This window comes from Erithacus rubecula (genome assembly GCF_903797595.1).
Source record: "Erithacus rubecula genome assembly, contig: scaffold_141_arrow_ctg1, whole genome shotgun sequence".
NCBI classification, from domain to species: Eukaryota; Metazoa; Chordata; class Aves; order Passeriformes; family Muscicapidae; genus Erithacus; species Erithacus rubecula.
Window position 1 is genome coordinate 168,284 of NW_027635538.1, and position 20,642 is coordinate 188,925.

At 41.8% G+C, this 20,642-nt stretch overlaps 1 protein-coding gene across 2 annotated transcripts in view; it reads left to right on the top strand.

Annotated features, from left to right (window-relative positions):
- ATRN (attractin) overlaps window positions 1-20,642 on the top strand; it is a 116,745-nt gene that overhangs the window by 11,326 nt on the left and 84,777 nt on the right. For both annotated transcript variants that reach the window (XM_079333093.1, XM_079333094.1), the window contains exons 2-3: window positions 16,266-16,349; window positions 19,751-19,864. In XM_079333093.1, coding sequence (XP_079189219.1) covers window positions 16,266-16,349; window positions 19,751-19,864 — 198 coding nt within the window. The remainder of the gene's footprint in view (window positions 1-16,265; window positions 16,350-19,750; window positions 19,865-20,642) is intronic.

The window sequence follows — 20,642 nt, forward strand, 5'->3', positions numbered from 1 at the left end:
CACTTCCGAGGATGGGGCAGCCACAGCATCTCTGGGCAGCCTGTGCCAGGGCTGCCCACCCTCACTGTATTCCTTCCCAATACCCCATCTAACCCTGCCCACACTCAGTGGGACAGCATTCCCCCTTGTCCTGTCGTTTCATGTCCTTGTCCCTAGTCTCTCTCCAGCTCTCTTGGAGCCTTTTAGGTACAGCAAGGTGTTGGAATTTCTTTCTGGAGCCTCCTCCAGGTTGAACCAACCCCAGGTCTCTCAGCCCGTGTCTATAAGGCTTCTTGTTTTTATGTGTGGATTTGAAGAAGCAGTTCTGTCGGAGACAATCATGTGTATGTCTACTGCTTTTTGTTTGCACTTGAATTTTTCATACATTTTGTATTGATTTAAAGTTACAAATTTGCAGAAGCCTGAGCATTTCATGGCTAGGCTTTGCAGGGCCCCCTGGGCATCAAGGCTGTCTTGCTTTTCCGTAGTAAGTTCAATAAATAAGAGGTCAACTTCTGTCTTTCACTGAAGGAAATTTTTATCTTCAGGTTTAGGGAGATTAACAGGATTCTATACACACAACTGAAAATGATGTTTCCTTAGTGTCTTGTAATGTAAGGATTTTTTGACTGATGTGATTAGAAGGAGCAAATTCACACTGAAAATATGAAAGTAGGTGGATGAAGGCCACTACCCATCAATGCTGGAGGAGATAAACCACTGTGGATGATCTCTGTGGTAACTGTTGTATCTGAAATAGAAAAAGCAACCATTCTGAGGTCAGAAAGCATTGTGGAAAGTTTTCAAATTCTCTCAACTGAAACATGTGATAAAATCAGTTAAAAGGTGCTGTGCCTGATGGTTGGAAGTCCTTTAACAGGCTGGGCTGTTGATCTGAAGATTAACGGCAGGTGAGGACTGTGACATGGCGCGAGATGCTTTCCCTTTAATCTCCAATTAAATTTAAAAAGTGCCAGAGAGCCATAATTTTAATGGAGTAAAATATATACACATGCATATATTTTTCTCTCCACCATGACTGACTCACATTTCAACAGAGATTCTCCTCTAATAGCCTAGAGTATTTTTATAAGCTTTTTTAATAAGTTGTACATGTTCATTATTAGGTCTTTAAAAACAAACTCCAGAAAAGTTTGGCCCCAGTGAGTTGTGTGTTGCTGTAACTTCTGCAAGGACTGAAAATTGTAGGAATGGTAAGTTTCTATGTTTTCTTTGGTAGCTACTTCTGTAAATAGTTTGTGTAAAACATCTGTAGTGTAGGTAATGCTCTACGATTTCTGAGACGTGCAGTCAAAATAATTATTGTGTATATATTCCTTAATAGATAGTATTCACTTTTAAAACCTTCTCTTCATCTAATTATAATTGAATTTTGCCCTTGAGCAGGTATATGGATAATCTTTTAAGAGCAGTTTTAAAAATAGGATGAAGAAGGTGAAGAGCTAGTCATAGAAAGTAACATTAGTTGAGTCTTTGGTTTGTAGAATAGTAAATAAAAGAAATGGAGGGAAAGATATCTGCTATCTTCAGAGCCATCAGTCTGACCTTGAGACGAAAATTTAAGAATGCATTAAAGGAAAGAATTATAGTACACAGACAGAAATTGCTAGATAGTTTTGCCATTTGTAAGTGATACTGTTTAAAATACAATGTATGTGTGTGTTGGATATTTTATAAGCATCGTTTAGGACGAAGGCACCTGTAAGAGATAAATAACTGCAATCCAGGCTTTGGAAGCCTCTGATTCTATGGCACCACCCAGAGCTGGACTGCACTGCAGGACCTGTGAGGAGCTTTTCATCTCAGGTGTGGTTGTCAGGAAATGCGGAAAGCTTATCTTCCATTCTGCCATTTCTGTTGATAGAGAATTTATCGGGCTCCTTCTCATATTACAGATATGGAAGAGGAGCCCTTGGTGGGGTGTTAAATAGGAGGATAAGGGTTAAAAGAGGGGCCAAGGGAGGGAATTCTGTCCTGCTCAGGTGAGATCTCATCTGCAGAGCTGCCTCTAGCTCTGGGCCCTCAGCACAGGGAAGACCTGGAGCTTTTGGAGTGAATCTAGAGCAGGGAATTGGATGATCAGAGGGATGGAGTAGCTCTGCTGGGAGGAAAGACTGACAGAATTGGAATTGTTCAGCCAGGGGAGGACAAGTCTCTGGGGTGACCTAATTGTGGCCTTCTAGTAACCGAAAGAAACTGACAAGAAAGATGTAAAGAGATTTTGGACAAGGACTTGGAGAGACAGGACGAGGGGGAATGACTTCAAAGAGACAATGTTGACTTAGATGACATGTAAGGAAGAAGCTTTTTATGATGAGGGTGGTGAGGTGGCACAGGTTGCCCAGAGAAGCTGTGGCTGCACCATCTCTGGAAGTGTCCAAGGTCAGGTTGGATGGAGCTTGGAGTAACCTGGAATAGCGGAAGGTGTCCCTGTCCATGGTGGAGGTTTGAAATTGGATGAGCTTTTAAGGTTCCTTCCAACCCAAACAATTTCATGATTGTATTGTGAGAGATTAAATAATGTTTTGTTTCAGCCCTGAGACTGTATACCTAATGTCACATAGGCAAAGATGTAGCTAGCATGAGGCTGGCCTTGGGCAGGAGCGTGGCAGGGAAGAAAAGGGGAGAGTTAACTGATGTTTGTCACAGGGGAGAGAAAGGGGAGAGAGAAGGATGTGTTGGCTTGAGTGCAGTAGGTGATCAGAATGAATGTCAGTTCCTGAGTAGCCAGCCAGTGGGAAAGGGGACAGGAATGCCCCGGCCGGGGAAGAGCATAAAGGTTTGTACCTTTTAGGGGAGATGTGCCTCCTCGTGAGATGCACCTGACTCAGCTGCTGAGTCTATATTCATAAATAGTTTTGCTATGATGACTTTGACCTCTTGCAACTTTAGTGGTGTTTCTCACACTGAAAGAAAGAAAGAGGGTAGGAAGTTGGAGCTGGAGCCTGGTTTAGTATTTTCATTTGTGACCCTGAGCAAAGTAGAGACATACACACTTCTTTCATCACTGATGATGTCATTGTAGAGCAGAGATCACGCCACATTTGGGCAGAGCAGGGGGAATGAAGTGAGAGAATTGGGCTGAGGTGGCATTGCACTCACTGGGATTTACAAAAAAAGCCTGTTAAGATGAAGTTATATTAAAAAAACCCCACACAGACACAGTAACTGATTCTTTGAATGGTTCTTACTTGTCAGCATGATGCATTTGGGAAGACAAAGGAAAAAAGCAGAGAGGAGAAGGAGGAAAACGATACTATGGTTGAAGGCCCTGGTAGGAGCATCTCCTGTGTAATAGCATCACTCTCTGATTGGTTGGTTTCCTTTCAATTATGTGTTTGCAAAGTGGATTTTTCTGGTTTTGTTTCTAGGCACTCTGGCTGTCATTTCTCTTTAAGTTTTTTATGTCTGTTCATCAGCAAATGCTCTTGGCCTGCAGCTGTTTCCTACCAGTATAACCCTACTGGTGCTGTTCATTCCACAGTGCTTCATGGGTGCTAAACGGAAATTACTATTTCAGTTAGTGAAGATAATTTTAAATTGAACGAGTCCTCGTGTTTAATCCAGAGACATTGATGATTCAGTCCAGCACCAGTCCTTGCACGATCCTTCGCATCTCTCCCTCTAAAACCCAGTGACATCTACTCAGATTAGAAACTAGAAGTCAGTAATTGTAGAACATTTTGTCATGCCGTCTTCCCTTTAAAAACCTATTATGTTGTTTTAGAAATATTTTTTGTTATTTTTGTTACATGTTGCTCTGTAGCTCACTGGGAGCAGGTGGCTACTTTATTTCTTAATGTCAGCTTTTTCTCAAACAGAAAAAATACTTTTAATATAAAATTTAAGTAGACATATAAAGGCTTGTCACACTCTTGATATGGAACAGCTGCCTCAAATGGAATAAATTTGAGCCAAACAATGTGTGTATGCTATCACTTCTCATGGAGAGCTGAGCAGGCTGGGGTGGAGGTCTCCCTCTCTGCTTTCTGTCTGGAGCTGAAGTTCATCCCAAACCCACTGCTTGAGTAATCCTGACAATCATGGCCCTTTGGGAGTCTCACAAGGCATCTCAGGTGTTCTATATATAAAATAACTTGCAGGGAGTAATTTTTTTCCATTCCTTATAATATTGTGATGTTTGGTTTGTTTTGTGGTTTTTTTTGAGGCACATGTTTCCAGCTTTCTGCTGGAAATTCTGTTCTCCCAGTTTTGAGGCCTTGTGTGATGTGAAGTCACTATTCATGTGATAAAGTTTGTGCTTAGAGGGTTGAAATGTTAATATCAACCACTGTATCCTTCAATGATTTCACAAATAAATATAAAACCTCATGTGGGATGTTGTATTTTTGCTTTGGAATAGTGGAACCTTTGCAAAAGTGATGTTAAAGTTTTACATAAATTTCAGTAGGGCATATTATAAATTACTCTTCCCCCCCTCCCCCCCATTTATTTACATAAATTATTTTAAATTTGGTTTTGGGGCTAAAAAGTTATTGTTTTTAATGCAGTGCTCAGGTGATACTGTTAGCAACCTTGCAAAAGTTTTGCATAAACATGTAATTTTTTATGTAATGCTTCACTACACTGAGTCATTAATGAAATCCTCCTTCCAATGCCCCCATGTTAGGGAATTGTGGGAATGTGACTGAGATAGGCAGGATGCAAAGTGCACTGCAGCAAATTAGTGGCTGGGTGAGGTCTGGGAGTCTCCAGGCTCGTCTGGCAGAGCAGCATGTGCCTATTGACAAGTCACACCACTGCTCATGTAGAAATAATTTTGTCTCTTGAGAAAAGAGGATGGAGAGCCCTGGGAAAATGTCTGCTCTTTAGTTCAGTATGGAGCAGTGAGGATCACAGGCAAGAGACAGCTTGGACCAAACTTGTAATAAATGCATCAGCCACGGCTTTTGTCCATGAGGGAATTACCTACTGATCATTACGGACCAACATTAACACCATGAAATCCTGTCTCTCACTGACATAATAAAAGTATCATGCAAGTAGTAACTGAATTTGTTTGGGTTCCAAAGCAGCAACAAATTTAGTATGAACTGTGCAAGACTCTCCTGTTTGCCTCCACTGTTAAAGGGGGTGTTGTGAAAGGTCCTGTGAGTGAATTTGATAATTATCTTTGCCTTTAAATCGCTGTTGGCTTTCAAGGTTTTTCTGTGTTTGCTGTCCATGAAATACTTTTGGATTCACCCTTAAAGCTGTTGCCCACACACAGAAAATGGTGAATTGAATTAAACTTTGCAATCATGCAGATCTTAAAAATGAGCATTCAATATTTTCAATTCTTGCCTTTTCTGTCTCTGAAATACCAGACAGTTATTTAGGGAGAGGGGAAAACAAAAAAAAAGAGAGTCCAGTAATTTGTGATGGAGTTGATGGCAGACGTTTAAAATGCTGCTTGTACTCCTTGCTTTGGAGGATTCACATCAGGGTTAGCTAGGCTGGTACCAATAGGTATTTACTCAGTCTTAGCCTAGTCCTATTTAGTATTTTATTGATTATCTGAATGAGGGGATTGAGTGCACCCTTAGTAAGTTTGCAGATGGCATGAAATTCTGTGGAAGTATCACTCTGCTGGAGGGCTGGAAGTTCTGCAGAGGGGTCTGGGCAGCTGGATTGATGGGCTGAGACCACTGAGATGAGGGTCAATAAGGCCAGGTGCTGAGTCCTGCACTGGAGTTACAGCAACCTCACTGACCATTCCAGATGGCACTGGGGCTGGGAAAGGCCCTGGAGGTGCTGTGACAGCAGCTGGACACGAGCCCAGGTGTGCCCAGGTGGGCAAGAGGCCACTGGAGGGGCTGGAGCATGTCCAGGGAAGGGAACAGAGCTAGGAAGGGGCTGGAGAATTCCTGAGGAGCTGGGAAGGGGCTCAGCCTGGAGAAAAGGAGGTTTGGGGGTTCCTTGTGGCTCTGCACAGCTCCCTGCCAGGAGGGGACAGCCAGGGGCATTTGGGATTTGGGGAATTCCTTCTGGAAAGGGCTGTCCTGCCCTGGCAAAGCTGCCCAAGGCAATGGTGCAGTCCCCATCCCTGGGGATTTCAGAGCTCTGTGGATGTGACACTTGGGGACATGGCAGTGCTGGCCTGGGCTGTGCTGGGGAACAGTTGGATTTGATGGTCTTAGAGGACTTTTCCAACCTAAACAATGCCACGATTCTATGGTAATTTATGACTCAGATGCAGAAATCAGACACCAGAAAATATGGAGAGGCACCAAATACCACTTGACTTTGCTAACTTGGTGAAAGGTGTGGCTGCTACAGAGGAAGTGCTGCTGTACTACCTGAGTGCTGCATCTCCTGCTCTGCCAGGAGCAGCTGCTACACCCTAAAAAAACAGTAAATCAGGTCCTGTACTACAATACTGACGAGGCTCTAAACTACAACATCAACTTTTAAACTTCCAGGGTAGAAAAAACACCTGCAAGGATATTCACAAAGCTGAGATTAAAAAAATGCGTAAGTGTACAGCATAAATTCATTGTATATGTGCGTATATATACAATACTTAAGGCTTATTTCAAATTTCACTGTTTACAACAGTGTTGTGTACACTAAATTTTTCATGGGTTTCCAAGTGGACTGCAGTAGATAAGAACCAAAGGAAAAGAATTAGGGAGTTGAACATACAGCGCACATATTTAAAGAGCTCCAGCCCTGAGTCCTGCCTATTCCAGGTCTTTTAAAGAAAAAGACAAAAGGGAAGCAATGACAAGAATGAGGATTTAATGAAAAAGAACTTCAAAGAGAAATTACTAATGCAAAAAGATTCTCTATATTTAATCTCCACTCATTCTGGGAGCCCCTTAAAAGCACAAAACCCACACAAAATCAGGCAGCAATCAGTGCTATCTCCTGGGTAAACAGCCAAAGCTGATACTGGAAATCACCAGACAAATCTGTGGTTTCTTTAATAACATGAGTAATACTAGCAGCGTATATTTTTCAAATACAAATTACTATGCACTGAGAAAATTCCTCAGATAAGCAGGAAGTGCATAATAAGGCAAAGCCTCAAAGCTGTTGGCTACTATCTAATAAATCTAAAGCAAGCCTGTTGCTAGTGTGTACAAAAACTCACAAAAAGTACCTTAGAATTTAGGATTAAATAACTTCACAGCACTTACTTCAAAGCATTGTTGGGCCTTAAAGGTACATTATATGCTGGCAACAGGGTTTTGAGTATTTTCATCAGAAGTATTAATAGAGTGCAGCTTGCATTTCCTTCATTACTCGCCAGAAAAGGTAAGCAGGCTGGTTTGGTTTATAAAACATATTGAAATTTAACCTCTAAGTGGTCATCACTGGATCTCAAAATGGGTTTGTATTACTTTCAGTTAGACTGCAGTGACACTGGCAGTGAAGACTTACCTGGAGAAGCTTCACAGCCTTTTCACTAAAAATAACCTCAACCAAATAATAAAAAACTAAACAAAAAAACCAAAACAAACCAATCAAAGGAAAACAACAAAACCTAAACAAACAAGCAAAACAAACCCCAAAGCCCCTTGTCCATCGTAATTTTGAAGTTATTAAATCTAGGGACTGATGCAGCAATGAGTTTTCCTCCTTTCTCTCTCCTCCTTCACAAGTGCTCAAACACTTCACAATTTAAAGTCATTGTTTTGGGTGCATTTGCCACCTCAGAAACACACTAGAGCTCTACTCTCATTTGCGCCTCTAAGTTTTAAATTCAAACTGAAAACATCCCAAGTTTAGGTTCCTGCATATTCTCTTATTTCTTTATTCCCAGCCTTGTCTCATAGATTACAATGCAGCATTTATTCACTGCATAACCTTAGCTTTATCTCTGAAGAAGCAATCAGCCAAGCTGCACTGTAAATGTCAACATTACTGTGTCCATTTACTGCAGATTTTCCCCCCAAACTTAGCAGGTAAAACAAAAACTAAAATATTATTATTGTTATTGTTACACTGAAGGGGTGTGTTCTTCACACAAGCAGCACATTTTGTGCTGTTTGTCAGCACATTTTTCTGTGGCATTGTTCTATTATCTCTATATTATTTCTGATCTCTGCTTTCACACTGCAAGAACTCCAGTCTTAGCACTCTTATTTCTTCCCTAGTACCTGTGTGTTATGCAGAAATGTTACTGTGACAAAAGGCCAATTTGTGAGGTCCCCTTGAAGGCCACCTGTACCACTGGTACCTGAGGCACTGGCCATGCAGATGGTGGGTGCTACAGTAGCTGTGTATTGATCTAATCCAACAGTTGAACTCTGCTTTCCCCACCTGTTCCCAAATCCACTTACTAGATCTTGGCCTAGTTCTTTGAAATGAAGATAATTTAGCTGAAAGTGTTTGTAATGCCCAGAAAAATGGGAGTCTCATCCTTCGCTGGTGGTCCTAAAATCCTCTTGTGGTTTGTGGTAGGGGGTTGTCTTATACACACCAGGCCAAAGGAGACAGCGGAGCACAGTGGAAGCAACTCTATCTCACACATCATAAACTATCTCACTACAACAGAAAGAGAATATGTCAATCCCTCTCTTTCCCTGGCATGCAGTGAACCCCTAAAACCTTGGGGCAAGAGTCCTTGCAAGTGTCCAAAACAACCTCCTTCAAGACAAAAGGACAAAGAAACCGTGTTATTGCAGTAGTCAAAACAAGTTGTCACAGGCGTATGCACACAAGCATCCCTTTTCCAAAATGAGAAATACTCAGTTATTCAATGAATCTCAAGCACATGTAATCACTTAAGTTGCAGTACAGCACACCTGTGACCCTTGTAAATAATGCCTCATAATTCAAATTCTTTAAAGCCCATATGCTCAGAATTGATGGACGTCAGTCTTCTCCTCCAGTTGGAGAGCCCTTCACTTTGATGAGCTTTCAAGTTGTCAGGCCTACATTTAAGACTAGGAAAAACATTAATTGGCTGAATATGTGCTGTATTGTGAATGAAAAGAGGTTAAGCAACTGATTTAATCTTCAGGCCAGCAGGAATCAGAATAAGTGGAGTTTAAGGCCATCCCAGTGGAGCAGAGGGCGATTGTCTTGCTGCACTTTCTCGTACAAATGCAAACCCACCAAGTTTCTACAAGAAACATAAAAGCAGCAGCAGCAATCCCTTCTGCTTTCCAATGCTGCATATGAAACTGCTGCCCTATTCTTCCTAAGTGCCAAATCCCAAAATAATTCATTGAACTCTCAAGAAGCCCATTTGGACTCTGGTTTAGCTCCAAACCTGCCACCCTCAATCACTGCTGATTTTGGGGGGAAATGCAGAGCTCAGAACTTGGTAGTCACACTTACTGAAAAAGACAAGCCAAAGATCAGTCAATGTTGCAACAAAAATGAAAATATTGAGACATTCTATAAATAAACATCACAGCCTGACCCAGTTTCCTAACACAGATAGAAATAATGCCTTTCATTTCCTTCCTGACATTAAAAAATTTTAAGCTACTACACGACAGTGCTACCTACTGGGAAAACTAATTCCTAAAAAAATAAAAGTAGTCAGGAAAAAGATTGCTGTTAATTTCTTATAATTCTAGGACTCTGTCTTTTAGCACCTGCAGAAACAATTGCAAATGAGCACCCAACTTCACAACATAAACAAGAAACACTTATGTTTGCCAATATCCAGGAGAAAGAAAGGAACAAAAAAGCTGTCTCCTAATTTTTGGTTTTACAGGAACTTCTCATTTCCACATACATATTGGTACAGAATTGTAAACACTTCCACAAACACTTACCAGTTCTTCTCTATTCTCTCTTCCAGTTCAAGCCAGCTGTTCCTCCCTCCCACAGACTGTTGTGCTAAATTTGTTATCACAGCAAGAAAAAGAATGATTTGCAACCCCTTGCAGAAATGCACAAGTGGCATTTTCCCCAAACGACTCATGTTAATGAAAGCAATTTCACACTACACAGAAAAAAAGGAGCTAAATACCAAACACGTTGAGTATCTAATGAAGACAAGTGTACACAGTTGGCTTCCTTGACAAGTTCCCTTTGTTAGTAAAGCAAAACTCAAAAATAAAGAATAGTCCAGATGACTTGAATTTAGGCAGGACTACATCAACATGCAAAAAATGTGAGTATCAAGCATTCATCCAGCTTTGTGTTCTCACTCAGTCCTATGGGGTGGGAAGTCACCTGCAGCACTTTATGCTCCAACACACAGGCAAAATCTTGGTTTAGCAAATGGAGAAGAGGCCAAACTTCATGTAGCTTTGATTAAGTCTTCTTATTCCCTTCAATGAAAACTTTCTACTGCTGGCACAGGTCACTTTAACCACACAGACTACTCCACCAGCCAGCCTAAGCTTTTCCACCAGCTTCTGGGAAGAATGAAATAAAGCCACAGTACTCAAACCGTCACAGTGTTTATTTAAGAGCCTGAGCATATAAACCAAATGTGAAAGTAATTCAGTAACTCAACAGCTCCAAACTCCAGGAGGTGAAGAGCTGGCTTGCAAATGCCAGAGTGTGTTTGTTAGCCTCACTGTGACTGGTCTAAATCCCTTAGAGAATGGGGTGTGTTTAGGCACTATAGACTGCTATGCCTTATTAAATGTATCTGCACAATAGATTTACAATTCAGATCAGGTATTTCCTAACCCATCAACAGAAATTCTTGGCTATTGAAACACTTGATTACTTACTAAGACAATATCTTTATAATCCAAGACTTGTTAGCATTTCTTTCTAGGATAAGCAGCTCTGGAGTGCTTGCTTGTCTGTGAAACACTCTTGGTTCAGGGAAGGTCCAATTCCTTAGCTGCAGAGGCAGATGTTCCTGCATGGGGGAGGGTCTATTGTCTTGTAGTAAGACAGTGTCTAAAATGCAGATCTCTTGGTAATCACTACTAGGAAACTCTTCCTTCAAAAAAAATAAGAACACAAAACAACAAATCCAACAAACAAATAGACCAATCAAAAAAATACCACAATTGTGGACATCCACTCCAGGCAGCAAACAGCTAAACTTCCTAAGGGGAGACGTAGCTGCAAAAATCAATACTTACATCCCTAGCTTGTCAGTATGCACCTCTCCTATTGCCTCCAAAATGACTTTGAAAGGAATTATTCTGGGTGGTAGTGGGAAAAAATGAAATTCCATCTGCTCGCAACAGATTTGTGACAATAAAAACAATGACAGTGGCTCAACATAGTTATGCAAAGTTTTGAAATAACCCCTCACTTTGCTACCAAGCTGAGCATGGCTGACAGGCCACCTCTCTACTAAACAACTCCAAAAAAAGTCCCCGCTTCTTATTTAGCATTCAGTCATCACCAATACTTCCTCACTCTGGTAACATCCTTAGGAGATGGCCCTCAGATGAAGGAGGGTTTAGATTATATATAAGGAAGAAATTGTTCTCTATAGGAGACATATGGCCCTGGCATGAGTTTCCCAGAGCAGCAGTGGCTGCCCAACCCCTGGAAGTCTCCAAGCCAGGCTGGACAGGGCTTGGAGCAGCCTGGGACAGTGCAAGGTGTTTCCTCTAATGGCAGGGGAATAGAATAATATGGTCTTTAAAATCCCTTCTAACCCAAACTGTCCCATGATTCTAAGAGACTGTTTACACTAACAAGGAATTGGGCACAAAATACTGCTGTGCTTGCCTAAGTTTATTAAGAAAAAGAGGAAAGGAGAAGGTTTTGCCATGTTCCACTTTCCCATTTAGCTTCCTACGTTTTCATTTCATTATCATTATTCATAACCAAGATGGCTTAAAATATTATTTATAAGAGAAACACTGATCACCCCCAGTCCAACCCTTAAACCTGTAAGGAAAAGTTCATTCCTGCCTTCAAACTGCTTAAACAAAGAAATGATACCTCACAATACCCTATGACAGTGTACTAGGAGAACTACTTATTTGGAGTCCTCCAAAGCAGAAACCCGCAAGGCACTTCATAGGGAGTGAATGTTCCCTCTGGCGTGCTCTGACTCTGCTGAGAATTTAAAGGTGTTGATTGACTTGGGTCTACCAGGCTCCTTTCTCTTGGATGTATTTTTGTTCCAGCCCCAAAGCAATTCTTTGCCTTGCTGTGGGGCTGAGGAACACACACAGGTGTAGCACAGGTGTAACACCAAGGACAATCTTGGTGGCAGCCCTTATTTCAGGTATTTGACACAATAAATACCAAACTTCAGGTCAAAGGAAGAAATTTCAGCTGAATGTTACCCAGACCTAACCACAGATGCATCAATGCATCATAAGGTCAGTACTTCCTCTCATCTCCTCTGCTTTAAATTAATCTGTCAGAGGTAATTTATAGCACACAGAGTAAGAAGTGAAGCAGTCGTGGAGATAAATTGCTCTTAGACATATGAAAAATCCAAAGGTACCAAGCACTGGACAGTGGCTTTCAGGAACCATTTTGTTCTCATGCTAAAATTATCTATGCAAATGTACAAATACAAATTCATAGTTTCATGACAAAAATAATTTAAAATACATCCGCACAACGTTTCCTAGGAAATTTTAAAACTCCTACATCCCATTAGAGAGTATATCCAAGTATCCCAAGTATATGGACATAAGTGCTTCACCAGGTGAGGTTCCCACAGCCCGGGTCATGTCAAACTCCTCTTACATGTGAACACACAGAGCTGAAACCTCAAAAAGCAAACATCATTCCCAAAGCAGAGGCAAAAGTGATGCCCAGCTCTCAGGAGTGTCACTGGCTGAGATGAGCTCAGGGAAGAAGGTGAGCTATCACAGTAGTCTGCCATAGGGACAAGCAAGAGCAGGTTGGAGACCTAACTTGTTTTTCTCCTTCATCCCACCCGCGGGAACAGCTGCTTTCCTGCCTGCCAAGAGCTCTGCAATACTATTTTGAGCTTTTTTGCATCTCATTATTTAATTTATTTATTAAAGCCTGATAGGGGAAAAGGGTGGCAAAACTTGCTCAAAGCATTCGAGTTTTATTTAGAATAAGACAGGCTGTTCAAACTGGCTCGCAATCAAATGGTTCCATTAATTACAATCCCTAGTTTAGAAAGAGTAGAAGTTGTTCTTGGTTAGGTCCTACAACAGCAGAACTCTTCACTTAGGGGCGAGTTTCTCACCTCAGCAAGTTTAACAAGCAGAGATTAAATCACGCGGCAGTTCCCAAACCGTGAAATGGCATTTCCCGGGAAATGAGTCGATTTACAATTGAGCTGTAGAATCAAAGGCCCTTTACTGCTCCGCATTAGTTAATATTACAGGTGAGAGATTAGCAGCTGGCACGGATACAGCACGAGCACTGCCCCAGTTAGAGGAAGGCTAATTGCAGTAACAGAATCACAGCGTCACTGGGATTGGAAAAGCCCTCCAGGATCCCCCAGTCCAAGCTGACCCCGCACACCTTGTCCAACAGCCCAGGACACCGAGTGCCACGGACAAGTCGCTCCTTGGACACCTCCAGGAGTGGGGACTCCACACCTCCCTGGCCAGCCCCTTCCATGTGCCTGACAGCCCATTCCATGGAGAAATTCCTTCTGATGTCCAAGCTGAATCTCCCCTGCCACAACTTGAGGCTGTTCCCTCTCCTCCTGTTCTTGTTCCGTGTTCCCAAATCCCAAATCCCCCCCTGGCTGTCCCCTCCTGGCACTTGGCCTTGTTGAACCCCACATCACAAATATGGCCAAAGCTTTCTGGGACCAAGGTGGTGTTGGTGACAGGTTACGTGGGGTAGGAGCCTTCTACGTGGGAGTGCCCTGATGTGTGTCAGGAAAGCTTTGCCTATCCAAGTCCCTCATTCCCAGAGTGTTTTTCCTTCTGGAGTTGCTCATGTGTTCCCTTCCCAAGGCTTTGCTCGCAGACAAAGCCAAAACTCTGTGCAGGACATGTCCCAGTTATGCAAAGCCCCAGGCCTGTGTCATGTATGGCGCAGGCAGCAGTGAGCATGAGGAGCAGGCTGTTTGCTTTTTTACTGCAGCTTGGAGCTCAGTTGAGCTTTCTGTACAGAATAGAAGGATGAAATTCTAATTTCAGTTTGCTTTTGTGCTGAAGATTTATATCTGGCTGGGAGAGTTTTATAGAAGAACATGAATGCTGCTGCCCTGCTCTAGCTAGGCAGTGCAGACAGTGAAAACTTAATTCCTATTTATTTTCCTTTCAGAGATGTCAATTCTGATTTATTATAAATTTTTAATATCTCTCATTTGTCTATAATTGGCAGGAAGTTTAGTAAGCAGTCTGAGAATCTTACAGATATGTTTTTACAAATTGTGTATCAAAGAAGTTTGACTTGTATTTTTAAAACTTTTGGATTTAGTTTTAAATCCAATGTTTTGCTGAAACTTCATTGAATTACATTTATGTTGAAATGCTATTTTTTTCCCTCCTGTGACATGCCTGGGACTACAGTATTAACAGGATAATTTTATTTTGTTTTTTTATATCACTCTTGGTAACATTTCTGCGGTGAATAAATTAGTAATTGGTTCCAGATAAAATTGTTGCAAGAGTTATCTGAGTAGAAGCTCCCTGAAAGCTTGCCACACTGCATGCGATTGCTTTTAGCTTGAGACTTGCTCAGGTTTTCAGAATCTCTGCTCTTGGTTGCAGGTGAAGTTCTATCACTGTGGATATTGTTTGGTTCATGGATTTTCCTTGGACATTACATTCAAAAGGTTGAATTTTTAGACAAAAAGACTAGATGTTACTGCCTCCACTTGGAAATTCCATTCGGTTTTGTGACTTCTTGGTCGGTAGATAAATGGTTTGAATTCTCAAAGATATTGAAGTTTTAGAAGAAATGTAAATCACATAATCATGAAATCACTGCCAGGGTTCCAGGGGCAGCCACAGCTGTGCCAACCCTGCCCACCCTGCCAGGAACAATCTCTTCCCAATATCCAGCCTAAATCTATACCATTGGTATGTGTATTTCTTTTTAATCTAATCTCTGTTTACACCTACATCTGTGTCTCCATAGAAACCCCAGGTGCTTCTTGTACTTCCAAAAATCTGAGTTTTTTCTTCACTTGCTTGAATGTCCATTTCTTGCAGAAGTTCAGTAATTGGGTTTTAAAAATCTTCAGCTCAATTTCTCAGATTACAAAGTATTATCATAAATTAATTTATAGACAGAGGAAGGTGGTGTTTAAAAATCTGTGGGTTTTGCTTTTTAAAATTAAAATCAGAGATCAACCTTAAAAAAGCTTCATGGAACAGAGTTTGGAAAATAATTTTTGACACAGCCAAAATATTTAGAAAAGTGAGATGGTAACATTAACAGGTCACTGGGGAAAGGCACAGAAAGGTTCCAAGATACCGGTTTGGGGAACTTCTGGTCTTTCTTGCTTCTCTTTTTGCCAAGTTTAAATTTAGAGTGTTTTTATTTTGAAGCTATGCTGTAAGTAGGACAGTTGAATTTTGCCAGGGGGCTGTAATTTGCTCCAGCCATGTGCCGACGATGGAGTTCATAACTTGCCTAGGAAAGAATCCTGTTTTGGGTGCCACTTCCAGAGTGGGGTGTTTGGGACCTTCAGGTGCTGCTGCCTTTTTGCTGCCATCCTTCTCTGTATTTTTATAGAATTCATTAGAACTCATCTGGAATATTTTGACTAATTCATATGAGATAGGAATATGTATCCTAATGGTTTGGCTCTTGTTTTTGTCTTTTGCTGGTGTAGAATTTGCACTGTGCAGCATTTGCAGATGTTGATAGCAATGGAGAATCACAGAATGTTTGGGGTGGAAGGGATCTTACAGCCTGTCTCATTGCACCCCATGCCACAGGCAGGGACACCTTCCTTTAGACCAGGTTGCTCCAAGCCCTGTCCAGCCTGGCCTTGACTTCCAGGGATGGGGCTTGAGGATCAGTCCTCCATTCAGGAGGTTGTCAAGGAATTCGTGGAGAGTCAGATGCAGAATGAGTGAGAGGCTGCACCACGGACTTCATTTGAACTGCATGCAAGAATGGTGCAGTTTGTGTAAATAAATAGTTTAGGAATAATTTTAGCTTCTGTTGGGGAATTCCATGTGGTGATGAGATGGTATATCCATCCGTACAGGTTTGGAACCATGACATCAATCTCGTAGAGAAACCATCACTTTTGAAGTGATGTCCTTCAGGATGCCATTCTTGAAGAACAATCATCAGAAGGTCTGCACAAAGAGTTCAACAGGAGACTCCCAGCTGGGTTTTGTTGTGCTTTAGTTGGTTTGTTTATAGTGGTTCTTAAGTAAATAATAATCTAATCATGGATCTTCAGAATTTAGGGAATCCTTTCTGACTGTGGACATTAATGCTTGTCTGTGTGTTTTTGTTTGCAGACTCACTGAACCTTCAGGATATGTCACAGATGGGCCTGGAAATTACAAATACAAGACAAAATGCACCTGGCTCATTGAAGGAAGGTGAGTGTTGGAAGCAGCTTGGGATTTTGTGTTGCTTATTGGGACTTTTAGGTGAGTTTTATCTGCACTGAATGTTTTTAGGTCTCACAATACTTTCTGGCTATTCTAGAAGCTAGATAGGGCAACACTTAATCGTTCATGGTACATAAGTTTTAATGCAACTGAGCCCTCCAGACTGACTTCTGATTAAGAGGTTTGTGTTGAAACAGCATGTGGTAAACAAAAATCAGTGCACTTCTGTAAATAATGAAGGATTATGAATTACTTAACTGATACTATAGTGGGTCATTCAGATGATGGGATTCATGGGATTTTTCAGTAGTATGAGAAACAAGAGAAAGCTCTGAAAGCTTTTATTCATGAAGAATCAGTTTCTGTACTGATGGACTTCAGGTATTTCTTTATTCACTAAGCCATGAGGACTTCAGAGGAGCCAGTGACCTTTTATTGCAAAGGTTTTCTAAACTGGGAGAAGTCCCTCAGATCTCTCTCCTCACTTTGCTGCCCTTCCTGTATTTGGTCATTATATTCCTTACAGCAATTTCTTGCAGAGGTTTTTAGGAGTAGCATATTTAATGTCTGTTGTCTGTCATCTGATTGATGGCAGCAGTTCATTGCATCTCACTTGTTGAAGTACTCTTTGTACCTTCTCTTTAAGCAGGATATTTTCCTTGGGTTCTACCTGCTGCCTTTTTTCCAAAGGCCCAGAGTAGATTGTTGTACCTATCAAAAAATGGTCATTTTGCAGAATAACTCCCTAGAGACTTCCCCTTCTGTGGGAAGGAAGGACTCTATGGCAAGCTGACATTTCAAAAATGCATTTGATTAGGATTTAGCAGGGATTTAGTCTGAATTCAAGGGCAATGCTGTTGGGGAGATCCTAGATACTTGTGTCTGGCCTTTCAACAACTCCAGCTATGGGTGGGAGCAAACACTGCTGATACAGATTTATTTTCTATTTGTTTCAGGTCCAAGCACAATGTTAGTGGTGTTTGTACCTTCCTGGAGCAGAACCCTAAATTAAATATCTGCTGTGGTTTCTCTGTGATTGAAATTAGGTGTATCTTTTTATATTAGCAAAGAAACAAATGGTATCTTAGCATGCTGAAAACCTGGAAATGCCCCAGCCATGGCCCCCAGAAGCCTCCCTGTGTCCTGGGCTGATCCCAGCATGGGCAGCAGAGGAGGGGTGGATTCTGTCCCTGTGCTCCATTAGGTGAGACCCCACCTGCAGAGCTGCCCCAGCCCTGGATCCCAAATTCAGGAGGACGTGGAGCTGCTGCAGGGAGTCCAGAGGAGATCATGGAAATGCTGCCAGGATTCTGGAGCCAGGCTGGGAGAGCTGGGAATGTTCCCTGGAGAAGGGAAAATTCCAGGGGATGCTCAGAGTCCCTGCAGGGGCTCCAGGAGAGCTGGAATTGGGGACAAGGACACAGGGAATGGCTCCACTGGGAAAGGGGAGATTGGGCTGGGATCTTGGGAAGGAATTCCTGCCTGGGCTGGGATTCCCAGATTTGCTGTGGCTGCCCCTGGATCCCTGGCAGTGCCCAAGGCCAGGCTGGATGGGACTTGGAACAACCTGTCCATGGCAGGGGTGGAACAAAATGATTGTGAAGGTCCCTTCCAAAACAAATCTCACTATGGTTCTTTGTTTGGGAGGTGTGATGAGTTAGGAGGAGTTATTAATTTCAGATGTGTAGTTGAGTTGAAGAAGTTTAAATCCTAAGCTCCTAAGATAACTCAGAACTGAGGACTAAGCTGCTCCATAGAACCATCTAGAATGATGAAATTGAGAGGCAACCACTCACTATTAACTTTATAAGGAGCCCAGTTGTTTGAGGTGGTTAAGAGCAAAAGTTGGCTGCTCCAAGTGGCTACACCTTTAAATTTGTGTAGGTTATAAGAATACAGCTGCAGATAGTTTGCAATTACAGATAATTAAAAAATGTTTCACAAGAGCATTATTGCAGGCAAACTAGCCTCAGCAATCTCAGCATAGCCAATTTAACCCCTATAACTTCTGTTTTTAAAGGATATTGTGACTCATATTTTTATCAGAAATGAAGTGCTTCTCTTGAGTCCTCAGCAATGTCACCAAAGTTGCTCCTTCAGCCTATAATTACTACTACTGAGAGGCTTCTTAGGGAATCACCACTTTGTGGGGTATGAAGTGAGATTTTTCTTGCTGGAAAGGCAGAAATGTTCCTCCCTATTCAGCAGCCAGGCATTTAGGTTGGAGTCCTTTTCCTGCCTGTGAGTGTTTATACCCTGCTGTCAGAACATGGTGGTAAACAGAAAAGAGATAATCATACTGATTAAACCAGCTGAAATATGCAGCCGTGTGAAGAGTCCAAGCTTGCTGCCAGAAGTGAAATTCCCAGAGATCTGGAGTTGGGAAGCAGTGCCTGCAAAGGTGTTCAGTTCTGGCATTCTGTAGGGCAGAGGGTTTGAGGTTAGCAGGGAAGGGTACAATCCCAGTGAGCTGTTGAGGACACTGGAGAAGTTCAGATATGCAATCAGCCAATGTTCCTTAGTGTTCTTATTTCCTTTCTGCACTGTTTCTGATTTTTCTTGGCTGGTGTCTGTGCTGTGTTCTCACCCAGGGGAGTCTTTTTTACTTTTCCCAGGGGTGTGAGCAAGGCAGATGAGCTCCTGGAGCCTGAGGACCATGTGATTGTGCAGTTGAGATGTGTCTGGCCTTTCCACAACTCCAGCTATGGGTGGGAGCAAGCACTGCTGATACAGATTTATTTTCTATTTGTTTCAGGTCCAAGCACAATGTTAGTGGTGTTTGTACCTTCCTGGAACAGAGCCCTAAATTAAATATCTGCTGTGGTTTCTCTGTGATTGTAATTAGGTGTATCTTTTTATATTAGCAAAGAAACAAATGGTATCTTACCATGCTGAAGTTATGTTAGGAGAGGCTTAGCTTAGATACCAGGGAAAGGTTCCTGCCCCAGAGGGTGGTCAGACACTGCCCAGGCTCCCCAGGTATGGTCATGGTCCCAGGGCTGCCAGAGCTCCAGCAGCGCTTGGGCAATGCTCTCAGGGACAGGGTGGGATTGTTGGGGTGTCCTGTGCACAGCCAGGGGTTGCACTTGATGATCCTTGTCAGTCCCTTCAACTCAGCATATTCTGTGATTCTGTGATCTGTTCTGCATAACACGACAGAGTTTTCTGACCATAAAGATTTTTTTTTGTTAATACCAGGAGAGCTGCACACCAAAAAAAACCACCTCAGTCACAGCATGTTTAATGCACCTACAGTTACACCAAGTCACTCAGTTTTAGTCTTGCCTAGACCAGAGCTTCACACCAGAGAAGTGCCTTGAAAGGATTTTGCCCTGTGTTTTTGAGTGGCTAATTACAAATCTTTTATTTATTTATGTATTTATTTGCAGGCCAAACACAATCCTCAGGCTTCGATTCAATCACTTTGCCACAGAGTGCAGCTGGGACCACTTGTATGTGTATGATGGAGACTCAATTTATGCTCCCTTACTGGCAGCTTTTAGGTAAGTCCTCCTTGGTGAGATGCAACTGTAGCCAGTGGTATTTTCTTAACTTAGAACCTCTCTTAAATGTGACTTCTGACATTGTAAATATGACCCAGAAATCCAAATGTATAACACTGCAAATGCAGCACATATAACCAGTGTCATTTTGTGCACTGTTCATCAGTATAAACAATTAAGGAGTTGTTTTTTGCTTTTACAATGAACAAGTCATGTCACTGCACTCTAGCATGTAAGTATTATGTTTTCATTTCCAAATCCTGATTCTCTGAGAGACAAAAAAATTATTGTCTTCTGCCTGGGCTGGAGATGATTTGGTGTGCAAGATCCTTTGAGAGGAGAAAATGCCCCATTTATAGGTTTGAACGTGATTTATGAGTTAAACTTGTAGTGAGGTCAAAAGAGTACACCTCATTTGAAGAAGAAACTATCTTTTTCTTCTAAAAACCTCTAAAAACATGGCAATGCCACCTGGTAGTGCTTTCCTAGTATCATGTCCTGATTGATGTGCAGGGAAGAGGAGGAAATGTCGTCTTGACCCAGTGTCATTTTGTTCTATTTTTTAATACACTGGTGAAAAGGTGAAATGATGATTTGTGCCTGCAATTTCTTGTGTGTTTTCCAAAAATTAATAACCTTTTATAATTGAAGTTGTAAGTAGTTTACAGCATTAACAGTTATGGTTCAGACTGGGAAATCTTCCCTAAATCAGGAAGCCTGGGCCTGAGGACAAGTAAACATGAGCTTAGTACAGTAATGTTTTTGAGGTAGGAAAAAA